Source organism: Lonchura striata, chromosome 31 (assembly GCF_050655825.1).
Source record: "Lonchura striata isolate lonStrDom1 chromosome 31, ASM5065582v1, whole genome shotgun sequence".
NCBI classification, from domain to species: Eukaryota; Metazoa; Chordata; class Aves; order Passeriformes; family Estrildidae; genus Lonchura; species Lonchura striata.
This window is the reverse complement of record NC_140733.1, coordinates 4,893,303-4,905,513: the sequence shown is the minus strand read 5'-3', so window position 1 is coordinate 4,905,513 and position 12,211 is coordinate 4,893,303. Positions and strand designations below refer to the sequence as shown.

General features: G+C 56.1%; 1 protein-coding gene across 1 annotated transcript; it reads left to right on the top strand.

Moving 5' to 3' along the window:
* The first annotated feature begins 5,392 nt into the window (after nucleotides 1-5,392).
* LOC110483049 (uncharacterized) lies at nucleotides 5,393-9,019 on the top strand. Its single transcript, XM_085563823.1, has 3 exons — nucleotides 5,393-5,486; nucleotides 7,129-7,213; nucleotides 7,342-9,019. Exons 2-3 carry the CDS (start codon nucleotides 7,192-7,194, stop codon nucleotides 8,364-8,366), a joined length of 1,047 nt encoding a protein of 348 aa, XP_085419949.1. The 5' UTR covers nucleotides 5,393-5,486; nucleotides 7,129-7,191; the 3' UTR covers nucleotides 8,367-9,019.
* Nucleotides 9,020-12,211: the final 3,192 nt, after the last annotated feature.

Here is a 12,211-nt window from a genome sequence, read left to right as displayed (position 1 = left end):
GGGACCCCTACGGGGACCCCTACGAGGACGAGGAGCCCGAAGAGGAGCCCTGGGACCCCGCCCCGCCCCCCTCGGACCCCCACAGGGACCCCGAGCCCGGGAGCCTGCGGAGGGGCCGGGACCCCCAAACCCGGCCCTGGGACCCCCAAACCCGGCCCTGGGACCCCCAAACCCGGCCCTGGGACCCCTATGGGGATGGGGACCCCCAGAGTGATCCCGGGGACCCCCAAACCCGGCCCTGGGACCCCTATGGGGATGAGGACCCCCAAGATGACCCCATAGGAGACCCCCAAACCCGGCCCTGGGACCCCCAAACCCGGCCCTGGGACCCCCAAACCCGGCCCTGGGACCCCTATGGGGATGGGGACCCCCGGAGCGATCCCAGGGACCCCCAAACCCGGCCCTGGGACCCCTATGGGGATGGGGACCCCCAGAGTGATCCCGGGGACCCCCAAACCCGGCCCTGGGACCCCTATGGGGATGAGGACCCCCAAGATGACCCCATAGGAGACCCCCAAACCCGGCCCTGGGACCCCCAAACCCGGCCCTGGGACCCCTATGGGGATGGGGACCCCCAGAGCGATCCCGGGGACCCCCAAACCCGGCCCTGGGACCCCCAAAGCCGGCCCTGGGACCCCTATGGGGATGGGAACCCCCAGAGCGATCCCGAGGACCCCCAAAGCCGGCCCTGGGACCCCCAAAGCCGGCCCTGGGACCCCTACGGGGATCCCTACAGTGATGAGGACCCCCAAGATGACCCCATAGGAGACCCCCAGAGGGCCCTGGGCCCCCCCGAGGCTGAGCCCTGGGACCCCCCGAGGGACCCCCAAGGACTCAGCCCCTCCCCCAGGGACCCCCAAACCTCCTCCTTCCCCCCCCAGGATCCCCTCGGTTCCCCCCCAGTTGCCCCCCCGGAATCCCAGTTGCTCCCAGTTCCCCCAGTAACTGCACCCTCCAACCCCAGGCCCCCCCAGTTTGTCCCAGTCACCCTCCCGGTCACCCCCCCAGTTGTCCCAGTTACCCCCCCCAGAGCCGAGGACCCCCCGAAATCCCAGTTCCCCCCAGTTCCCCTCCCAGTTGCCCCGCCCAAAGGCAAAGCCCCCCATGTTGCCCCCCCAATTCCCTCCCCACAGGCCAAGGGTCTCCCAGTTTCCCCAGTTACCCCCCCAGTTTCCCCAGTTACCCCCCCAGTTATCCCAGTTACCCCCCCAGTTGCCCCAGTGACCCTCCCAGTCGCCCCAGTTGCCCCAGTGACTCTCCCAGTAGCCCCAGTTGCCCCAGTGACTCTCCCAGTAGCCCCCCCAGTTGCCCCAGTTGCCCTCCCAGTAGCCCCCCCAGTCGCCCCAGTTGCCCCAGTGACCCTCCCAGTCGCCCCAGTGACCTTCCCAGTAGCCCCCCCAGTCGCCCCAGTTGCCCCAGTGACCCTCCCAGTAGCCCCCCCAGTCGCCCCAGTTGCCCCCAGTGCCGGCTCCCCGCGGCTCGGGCTGCGGTTCGCGCTGCCCGTGGCACTGGGAGGGGCACTGGTCATACTGGGAGCACTGGGAGGACTGGGGAGACCCCCCCGGCCGGCCCTGCCCACCCCCCACGGCTGAGGGCGCTGGGCCGGGGGGGCCAAACTGGGAGGGACACCCCAAACTGGGGATCCAAACTGGGAAAGGAACCCCCAAACTGGGATCGCTCCCAAACTGGGAATTTTAAACCCAAACTGGGATCGGTTATCCCGAACTGGGAGAGGATCCCTCCCAAACTGGGGGAGGCGGCTCAAACTGGGAGCCCCCCCCCCCCCCACCCGACAGAAACTGGGGGTCCCCCTTCCCAAACTGGGAGTCCAAACTGGGAAAGGACCCCCAAACTGGGATTGCTCCCAAAGTGGGAATTTTGACCCCAAACTGGGAATTTTAACCCCAAACTGGGAATTTTAACCCCAAATTGGGATCGCTCCCAAAGTGGGAATTTTGACCCCAAACTGGGAATTTTAACCCCAAACTGGGAATTTTAACCCCAAACTGAGACAGGGACTCTTCCCAAACTGGGAGAGACACCAAACTGGGATTGTTCACCCCAAACTGGGAATTTTAACCCCAAACTGGGATTCCTCACCCCAAACTGGGATTATTGACCCTAAACTGGGATTGTTCACCCCAAACTGGGATTGCTCACGTCAAACTGGGATTCCTCACCCCAAATTGGGATTGTTCACCACAAACTGGGATTCCTCACCCTAAACTGGGATTGTTCACCCCAAACTGGGATTGCTCACCCCAAACTGGGATTGCTCACTCCAAACTGGGATTGTTAAACCAAAACTGGGATTGTTCACCCCAAACTGGGATTGTTCACCCCAAACTGGGATTGCTCACCCCAAACTGGGATTTCTCACCCCAAACTGGAACTGAGTCCCGTTTCTTTTGGGGGGGGAGGGGCGGGCGGGGCCGGCTCCCCTCCCCCTCCCGCTCCAGCTGTTGAGCGGATCCAGCTGTGGGTGGGGGAGGGCGCGGCCCCTGAGTCACCCTCGGGGTCCCCTGGGGGGGGAGGGGCGGGGAACGCCCAGGACTGGGGGAGCCCCGGGGGGGGAGGGGCGTGACGTCATCGCGGAGAGGGGGAGGGGGATCCTGGGAGCGGCCCAGTTCGGACCAGTTCAAACTGGGCGGGACCAGTTCCCAGTGGTGTCCCCATCCCAGTCCCGCCAGTGTTCCCATCCCAGTCCCACCAGTGTTCCCATCCCAGTTCCACCCGTGTCCCCATCCCAGTTCCCACCAGTGTTCCCATCCCATTCCCACCAGTGTCCCCATCCCAGTTCCACCAGTGTCCCCATCCCAGTCCCACCAGTGTTCCCATCCCAGTCCCACCAGTGTTCCCATCCCAGTTCCACCCGTGTCCCCATCCCAGTTCCCACCAGTGTTCCCATCCCATTCCCACCAGTGTCCCCATCCCAGTTCCACCAGTGTCTCCATCCCAGTCCCACCTGTGCCCCCATCCCAGTCCCACCAGTGTCCCCATCCCAGTCCCACCAGTACAAACTGGGCGGTACCAGTTCCCACCAGTGCCCCCATCCCAGTCCCACCAGTGTCCCCATCCCAGTCCCACCAGTGTCCCCATCCCAGTCCCACCAGTGTCCCCATCCCAGTCCCACCAGTGCCCCCATCCCAATCCCACCAGTGTCCCCATCCCAGTTCCACCAGTGTTCCCATCCCAGTCCCACCAGTGTCCCCATCCCAATTCCACCAGTGTCCCCATCCCAGTCCCACCAGTGTCCCCATCCCAATCCCACCAGTGTCCCCATCCCAGTCCCACCAGTGTCCCCATCCCAGTCCCACCAGTGTCCCCATCCCAATTCCACCAGTGTCCCCATCCCAGTCCCACCAGTGTTCCCATCCCAGTTCCACCGGTGTTCCCATCCCAGTCCCACCAGTGTCCCCATCCCAGTTCCACCGGTGTCCCCATCCCAGTCCCACCAGTGCCCCCATCCCAGTCCCGCCAGTGTCCCCATCCCAGTCCCACCAGTGCCCCCATCCCAGTTCCCAGTGGTGTCCCCTTCCCAGTCCCACCAGTACAAACTGGGCGGTACCAGTTCCCACCAGTGTCCCCATCCCAGTTCCACCCGTGTCCCCATCCCAGTCCCACCAGTGTCCACGTCCCAGTCCCACCAGTGACCCATCCCAGTTCCCACCAGTGTCCCCATCCCAATCCCACCAGTGTCCCCATCCCAGTCCCACCAGTGTCCCCATCCCAGTTCCACCAGTGTCCCCATCCCATTCCCACCGGTGTCCCCATCCCAGTCCCACCAGTACAAACTGGGCGGGACCAGTTCCCACCAGTGCCCCCATCCCAGTTCCCACCAGTGTCCCCATCCCAGTTCCACCCGTGTCCCCATCCCAGTCCCACCAGTGTCCCCATCCCAGTCCCACCAGTGTCCCCATCCCAGTCCCACCAGTGCCCCCATCCCAGTCCCGCCAGTGTTCCCATCCCAGTCCCACCAGTGTCCCCATCCCAGTTCCACCAGTGTCCCTCTCCCAGTTCCCACCAGTGTCCCTCTCCCAGTTCCCACCAGTGTCCCCATCCCATTCCCACCAGTGTCCCCATCCCAGTCCCACCAGTGCCCCCATCCCAGTTCCACCAGTGTCCCTCTCCCAGTTCCCACCAGTGTCCCCATCCCATTCCCACCAGTGTCCCCATCCCAGTCCCGCCATTGTTCCCATCCCAGTCCCACCAGTGTCCCTCTCCCAGTTCCCACCAGTGTCCCCATCCCAGTCCCACCAGTGCCCCCATCCCAGTTCCCAGTGGTGCCCCGATCCCAGTCCCACCAGTGCCCCCATCCCAGTCCCACCAGTGTCCCTCTCCCAGTTCCCACCAGTGTCCCCATCCCAGTCCCACCAGTGTCCCCATCCCAGTCCCACCAGTGTTCCCATCCCAGTCCCACCAGTGTTCCCATCCCAGTTCCCATCAGTGTCCCCATCCCAGTCCCACCAGTGTTCCCATCCCAGTCCCACCAGTGTCCCCATCCCAGTTCCCACCCGCGGTGGGGGCGGTGTGGAGGGGGCGGAGCCAATGCAAATCACAGCGCGCATCGACCAATCACGTCGCGCGCACGTGGTCAAGGGGCGGGGCGCCAGCTTGGGCGGTGCTGAGGGCGGAGCCATGCAAATCAGCCACAGCACGCCGCCCTGTGCATCATGGGAGCGAAATTTTGGGGCTAGGGTGGAGGAGGAGGAGGAGGAGGAGGAGGAGGAGGAGGAGGAGGGAGGGAAGGGCAGGGATGAGGAGGAGGAGGAGGGGGGTGAAGGAGGAGGAGGAGGTGGGGATAGGGAGGAAGAGGAGGAAGGGACGGGCAGGGATGAAGGAGGAGGAGGAGATGGGATGAGGAGGAGGGAGGGATGGGCAGGGATATAGGAGGAGAAGGAGGTGGGGATAGGGAGGAGGAGGAGGAGGAGGGATGGAAGAGGAGGGATGAAGGAGAAGGAGGTGGGGAGAGGGAGGAGGAGGAGGGAGGGACGGGCAGGGATGAAGGAGGAGCGGGAGGTGGGGATTAGGGAGGAGGAGGAGGAAGAGGAGGAGGGGGGATGAAGGAGGAGCGGGAGGTGGGGATTAGGGAGGAGGAGATGGAAGGGAAGGGATGAAGGAGGACAGGCAGGAGGGGACGGGACACAGGAGGAGGAGGAGGAGGGAGGGAAGGGGAGGGATGAAGGAAGAGGGGCAGGTGGGCTTAGGGAGGAGGAGGAGGAGGGAGGGACGGGCAGGGATGAAGGAGGAGGGAGAGGAGGAGGAGCGGGAGGAAGAGGAGGAGCGGGAGGAAGAGGAGGAGGAGGAGGAGGAGCGGGAGGAGGAGGAGGAGCGGGAGGAGGAGCGGGAGGAGGAGGAGGAGCGGGAGGAAGAGGAGGAGGAGGAGGAAGAGGAGGAGCGGGAGGAGGAGGAGGGACAAGGCGGAGCCCGGGAAAGGCGCGGGGCCGCGCTCCAGCCCTGCCCGAGTCCGCAGCCACGCGTGGGATGTGAGCGGGGGGGGCGGCTCGGGCCGGGTCTCCTGGGGGGCCGGGGCTGGGATTTTGGGGGGATGTTCGGAGAAGGGAGAACCCCAAATGTGAGCGGAGCCCCTCGGGGGGACACGGGGGGTCCCGGGGGCGGCTGCCGGCAGGGGCGGCCTGGAGGAGCAGAGCCCCGCGTCCCCCAAAGCGGGGAGCCCGGAGATGGGGGCGGGGGGACCCCGGGACCCCCAAACCCCAAAACCCCAAAAACCCCAAAACCCCAAAAACCCCGAGCATCCCTGCGTGGGGACCCCAGAGATGGGGCAGGGGGGACCCCGGGACCCCCAAAACCCTAAAACCCCCAAACCCCGAGCATCCCTGCGTGGGGACCCCAGAGATGGGGCAGGGGGGACCCCGGGACCCCAAAACCCCAAAACCCCCAAAAACCCCGAGCATCCCTGCGTGGGGACCCCAGAGATGGGGCAGGGGGGACCCCGGGACCCCCAAACCCCGGGACCCCAAAACCCCAAAACTCCCAAAACCCCCGAGCATCCCTGCGTGGGGACCCCAGAGATGGGGCAGGGGGGACCCCGGGACCCCCAAACCCCAAAACCCCAAAACCCTAAAGCCCCGAGCAATCCTGAGTGGGGACCTCAAATATGGGGGGCAAGGAGGTCCCTTGGAGCCCCTGCACCCCAAAAAGGAGAAGAGGGGGAGAAGGGACCCCAAAACCCCAAGCAGCCCTGGGTGGGGACCCCAAAGTGGGGGGGCAGGGGAGACTCCTTGGAGCCCCTGCAGCCCAAAATATAGAAGAGGGGGAGAAGGGACCCCGGGACTCCAAAATCCCAAAACCCCAAAATCCCAAGCAATCTTGAGTGGGGACCCCAAAGAGGGGGGGCAGGGGGGAGTCCTTGGAGCCCCTGCACCCCAAAACAGAGAGAGAGGGGGAGGAGGGACCCCAAAACCCCCCGAGCATCCCTGAGTGGGGAGACCAAAGACGGGGGGCAGGGGGGACTGCTTGGAGCCCCTGAACCCCAAAAAGGAGAAGAGGGAGAGGAGGGACCCCAAAACCCAAAAACCCCAAAACCCCGAGCATCCCTGAGTGGGGAGACCAGAGTTGGGTGGCAGGGGGGACTCCTTGGAGCACCCCAAAAACAAAGAAGAGGGGCAGAAGGGACCCCAAAACCCCCCAAGCATCCCTGAGTGGGGAACCCAAAGATGGGGGGCAGGGGGGATCCTTGGAGTCCCTGCACCCCAAAACTGAGAAGAGGGGGAGAAGGGACCCCGGGACCCCAAAATCCCAAAACCCCAAGCATCCCTGAGTGGGGATCCCAAAGATGAAGAGCAGGGGGCACTCCTTGGAGCCCCTGCACCCCAAAACAGAGAGAGAGGGGGAGGAGGGACCCCAAAACCCCGAGCATCCCTGAGTGGGGAGATGGAAAAGGGGGGATTTTTCGGGATTTGTCCGGATTCCTGGGAAACCTCCCAGCAGCCTGGCCAGGGAGGCACCTCCCAGAACCCCCAAACGGAGAGAGGAGAGGAGGGAGAATCCCGGGAGGTTTTTCCGGAGCGGATTTTTCTGGAAGCCACGCTGACGTCCAGACACGAGCTCCGGCCGCGGGGACCTTCAAACCCAAAGCGCTCTCGCCGTTTGTCTTCCCCAAATCAGGAGTTTCTGTCCCCAAACCTTGGCTGGAGGGAGGAGGAGGAGGAGGCTGTGAGGAAGAGGAAGATGCCCTGGGATGCCCAGGCAGGTGAGGAGGAAGTCAGAGCCCCTTCCCCCTCTCCTGCTCCATCTCCCGTCCTGCCGGGGGCGCTCTGGGGGATCTCCTTGCCCTTCCCTGGGGCAAATCCCATCTTGTGCTTGTCCTTCCTCCCCCAGAGAAGAAACCGAGGATGGAGAGCAGGAAGGACAAATCCCAGCAGCAGAACTTCTTGGAAGAGGCTGATTTGAGCAGCTCCATGGCAGAGGAACCCAATGAGGAGGAAAAGCCCTGGAGATCCCCCAGGAGGGGCTGCAAATTGAAATCACAGGGACCTGAGGAGGAAAAACCCACCCCGGGCCAGGAAGGTGGTCAGAAATCCAGCCAGAGCTCGGAGCTGTGGGTCCCTGAGCTGCTCCACGATGAGGAGAAACCCCACAGGTGCTCCCCAGACAAGAAACCAAGGATGGAGAGCAGCGAGGACAAATCCCCATGGCAGAACCTGGTGGAAGAGGCTGATTTGAGCGGCTCCATCACAGAGGAATTCAACGAGGAGGAAAATCCCTGGAGATCCCCCAGGAGGGACTGCAAACTCAAATCACAGGGACCTGAGGAGGAAAAACCCACCCCGGGCCAGGAAGGTGGTCAGAAATCCAGCCAGAGCTCGGAGCTGTGGGTCCCTGAGCTGCTCCACGATGAGGAGAAGCCCCACAGGTGCTCCGAGTGTGGGAAGGGCTTCAGCTGGAGGTCCCGCCTGCTCCGCCACCGGATGATCCACACCGGGGAGAAACCCTACGAGTGTCCCGAGTGCGGGAAGGGCTTCCGAGACAGCCCCCAGCTCACCACCCACCACCGCAGGCACACCGGGGAGCGGCCCTACGAGTGCTGGCAGTGCGGCCAGAGCTTCGGCCGGAGCTCCCACCTCACCTCCCACCAGAAGATCCACACCGGCGAGAGGCCCTACGAGTGCTCCGAGTGCGGGAAGAGCTTCCAGACCAGCTCCCTTCTGCTGGTCCACCAGCGCATCCACACCGAGGAGAGGCCCTTCCGCTGCCCCGAGTGCGGGAAGGGCTTCAAGCACAGCTCCCACCTCACCCGCCACCGGCGCATCCACAGCGGGGAGAGGCCCTACCGGTGTCCCCAGTGTGGGAAGAGCTTCAGGACCAGCTCGGTCTTGAATCAGCACCAGTGGAGACACCGGTAAGGGCAAGCGCCGCGATGCCGGACGGCGCCCGAGGCCGCGGGGTGGCTCCGCGTGGTGGAAAAACTTCTCCTCCGGCCCGAGCTGCCAGAGAAAGGCTCAGCGGTCTCTGAGGTTCGCTTTCATGGTTGTTTATTGCAAATTATCCAAAAGATTTTCTTCTTGAGCTGCTGTGGTTTGGTCGGCAGCTCAGGCAGAGGCACACACACACCCTGACATCCTCTCTGACTTCTTCTCTTCTTCTTCTTTGTCTTCTTCGTCTTCGTCTTCTTCTTTTCTTCTTCGTCTTCTTCTTTGTCTTCTTCTCCTTCTTCTTTTCTTCTTCTTCTTCTTCTTCTTCTTCTTCTTCTTCATCTTCTTCATCTTCTTCTCTTTCTTCTTCTTCTTTGTCTTCTCCTTCTCCTTCTCCTTCTCCTTCTCCTTCTCCTTCTCCTTCTCCTTCTCCTTCTCCTTCTCCTTCTTTTCTTCTTCTTTTCTTCTTCTTCTTCTCCTTCTCCTTCTCCTCTCCCCGCCCAGGGCTGCTGCTCTCTTTTATATGCTACATTACGTGTTAAATGTTTATAGTTTTTCCCCAATAACTATTCTCTATATTAAATAATGCCTTTCTATCTTTTATATGGTGCATTACATATTAAATGTTTACAGCTTTCCCCCAATATCTAAATTAAATGGTGGTTTTCTATTTTTTATACGACACATTACATGTTAAATATTTACAGTTTTTCCCCAATGCCTATCACCTATATGAAATGGTGCTTTTCTATCTTTTATATGGTACATTACATGTTAAATGTTTACAGTTTTCCACAATTTTACCTATATGAAATGGTGCTTTTCTATCTATTATATGACACATTACATGTTAAATATTTACAGTTTTTCCCCAATTTTACCTGTATTAAATGGTGATTTTCTATCTATTATATGACACATTACATGTTAAATATTTACAGTTTTTCCCCAATTTTACCTGTATTAAATGGTGCTTTTCTACTCTAAACCAATCTGTGAGTGCCAACATCACAAGAACATGGAGGTGAGGAAGGAGAAAGAGGGAGGACAGGACAGGCCCAAATCCCAAATCCATCTTAAAACCTCTGACCCCCATGTACAAAACCCAAACTCCCCTGTACAGCACAATAAAAAATTCTTCCCTCTACTTTTAAAAATTAAAAAAAAACCCAAATAATTGGCGTTTTTCACGGGGTGTGCCCCTAAAAATGCCCAAATTGCTGCTGAGGTGCCCAGGAGCTGCTCCAGGCTCTGGATGTTCCTGCCCACCAGCGCCACGGGACCTGGGAGGGGCTTTGGGCATCCTGGGGAGTGAAAATCACTTGGTTTTTAAAAAATTTAAAAGTTTAATGCGAATAAAATGGTTATAGAAATCATAATGATACAATTAGAGTAATAAAGTTTAGAGTTAGGGCAATTACAAGACAACAAAAAGCAAAGAATTACGGACGCTAAGTCAGGAAAAATGTGACTTGTGATCAAAGGAATCACCTTAAAACAATACATTTATTATTATATAAAGAATATTCATATATCCTTTATGGTTATGCATAAATTCTATTTTAAACAAGAAACTCTGTTTTATGTGAACTGTTTCCTTTAATCTCCATGGTGTCTTCGAGTCTGAGCAAGGCCTGAAAAAAATTAGTTTATTCTGATAAAAAGCCATAAATTCCTCTCCTTTGGAAGATTTAGGTGTTCCTCGAAGTGAGTATTTAATACTTAAAAAAAAAAACCTTCCCCTATATAAATAATCTCTATTTTAACATTATATTGGAACTTAGAACTCTAATTAACACAATACTTAAGAGAATTAATACATCATCACTTTCTAACATTAACACATATCATGTTCATTGTAACGTTTGCGAAAAGCCAGTCATAAAATACGCATTTTTCACAATTGCAAAATAAACATTTTAATTTTTTTCATTTTAAATTTGGCCGGACAAATTGTCATTGATAACAATATCATGGAAATCCTCCATGGGAATGCCGTTCCCGAAAATTCCATCAAGAATTCACCAACTCCTGACACTGAATTGTTCTTCCTCATCACCAAAAACGAAAATCTTATTAACCTCTGGAATCTGAGTGGAAGAAAGGACTGATTGCTGAAATCTTGGCTTCAGGTGAAATTTTCCTTATAAAAACCGAATTTTCCCTATAAAAACGGAATTTCCCTATAAAAACCGAATTTTCCCTATAAAAACGGAATTTTCCCTATAAAATCCAAATTTTCCCCATAAAAACTGAATTTTCCCTATAAAAACCGAATTTTCTCTATAAAATCTGAATTTTCCCTATAAAAACTTAATTTTTCCTATAAAAACTTAATTTTCCCTATAAAAACTGAATTTTCCCTATAAAATCCGAATTTGCCATATAAAAACCGAATTTTCCGTGTAAAAACTGAATTTTCCCTATAAAAACTGAATTTTCCCTAAAAAACCCAAAATTTCTCTATAAAAACTGAATTTTCCCTATAAAAACTGAATTTTCCTTATAAAAACTGAATTTTCCCTATAAAAATCTGAATTTTCCCTATAAAAACCGAATTTCCCCTATAAAAACCGAATTTTCCCTATAAAAAAACGAAATTTCCCTATAAAAACCGAACTTTCCCTGTAAAATCCGAATTTGCCCTATAAAAACCGAATTTTCCCTGTAAAATCCGAATTTTCCCTATAAAAACCGGAATTTTCCCTATAAAAACCCCTTGTGCCAGGATGGGCGTGTGGGCATAGGGCAAAACCTCTGCTGAGGCTGATTTATTTTTGCACCCCCAGGGCTCTGGTCTCTCCTTGTGGCTGGCTGGGTAGAACTGGATTGTAAATAAATATTTTATTTTTTCATTTTAAATTTGGCCGGACACATTTTCATTGATAACAGTCATGCTCCAATGTTGTAAGGTGGATTGCGCCAAAGACCTATTAAAAACTATAAGCATTTAACACGTAATGTAGCATATAAAAGATAGAAAAATACCATTTATTATAGGTAATAGGCATTGGGGAAAAACTATAAACATGTAACACGTAATGTACCATATAAAAAATAGAAAACCACTATTTAATATAGATATTGGGGGAAAACTGTAAACATGTAACATGTAATGTACCATATAAAATTTAGAAAAACACCATTTAATATAGGTGATAGGCATTGGGAAAAAACTATAAACGGGGTTTTGGGGGTGGGGAAGGGCTGGGGAAGGTTTTGGGAAGGTTTTGGGAAGGTTTTGGGAAGGTTTTGGGAAGGTTTTGGGAAGGGTTTGGGGAAGGTTTTTGGGGAAGGTTTTGGGAAGGTTTTGGGAAGGTTTTGGGAAGGTTTTGGGGAGGTTTGGGGAAGGTTTTGGGAAGGGTTTTGGAAGGTTTTGGGGAAGCCCTGGGGAAGCCCTGGGGAAGGTTTTGGGAAGATTTTGGGAAGGTTTTGGGGAGGTTTTGGGGAGGTTTTGGGAAGGTTTTGGGGAAGCCCTGGGGAAGGTTTTGGGAAGATTTTGGGAAGGTTTTGGGGAGGTTTTGGGAAGGTTTTGGGGAAGCCCTGGGGAAGGTTTTGGGAAGGTTTTGGGAAGGTTTTGGGAAGGTTTGGGAAGATTTTGGGAAGGGTTTTGGGAAGGTTTTGGGGAAGGGTTTGGGGAAGGGTTTGGGGAAGGTTTTGGGGAAGCCCTGGGGAAGGTTTTGTGAAGATTTTGGGAAGGTTTTTGGGGAAGGTTTTGGGAAGGTTTTGGGAAGGTTTTGGGGAAGCCCTGGGGAAGGTTTTGGGCAGGTTTTGGGAAGGGTTTTGGGAAGGTTTTGGGGAAGCCCTGGGGAAGGGTTTGGGAAGGTTTTGGGAAG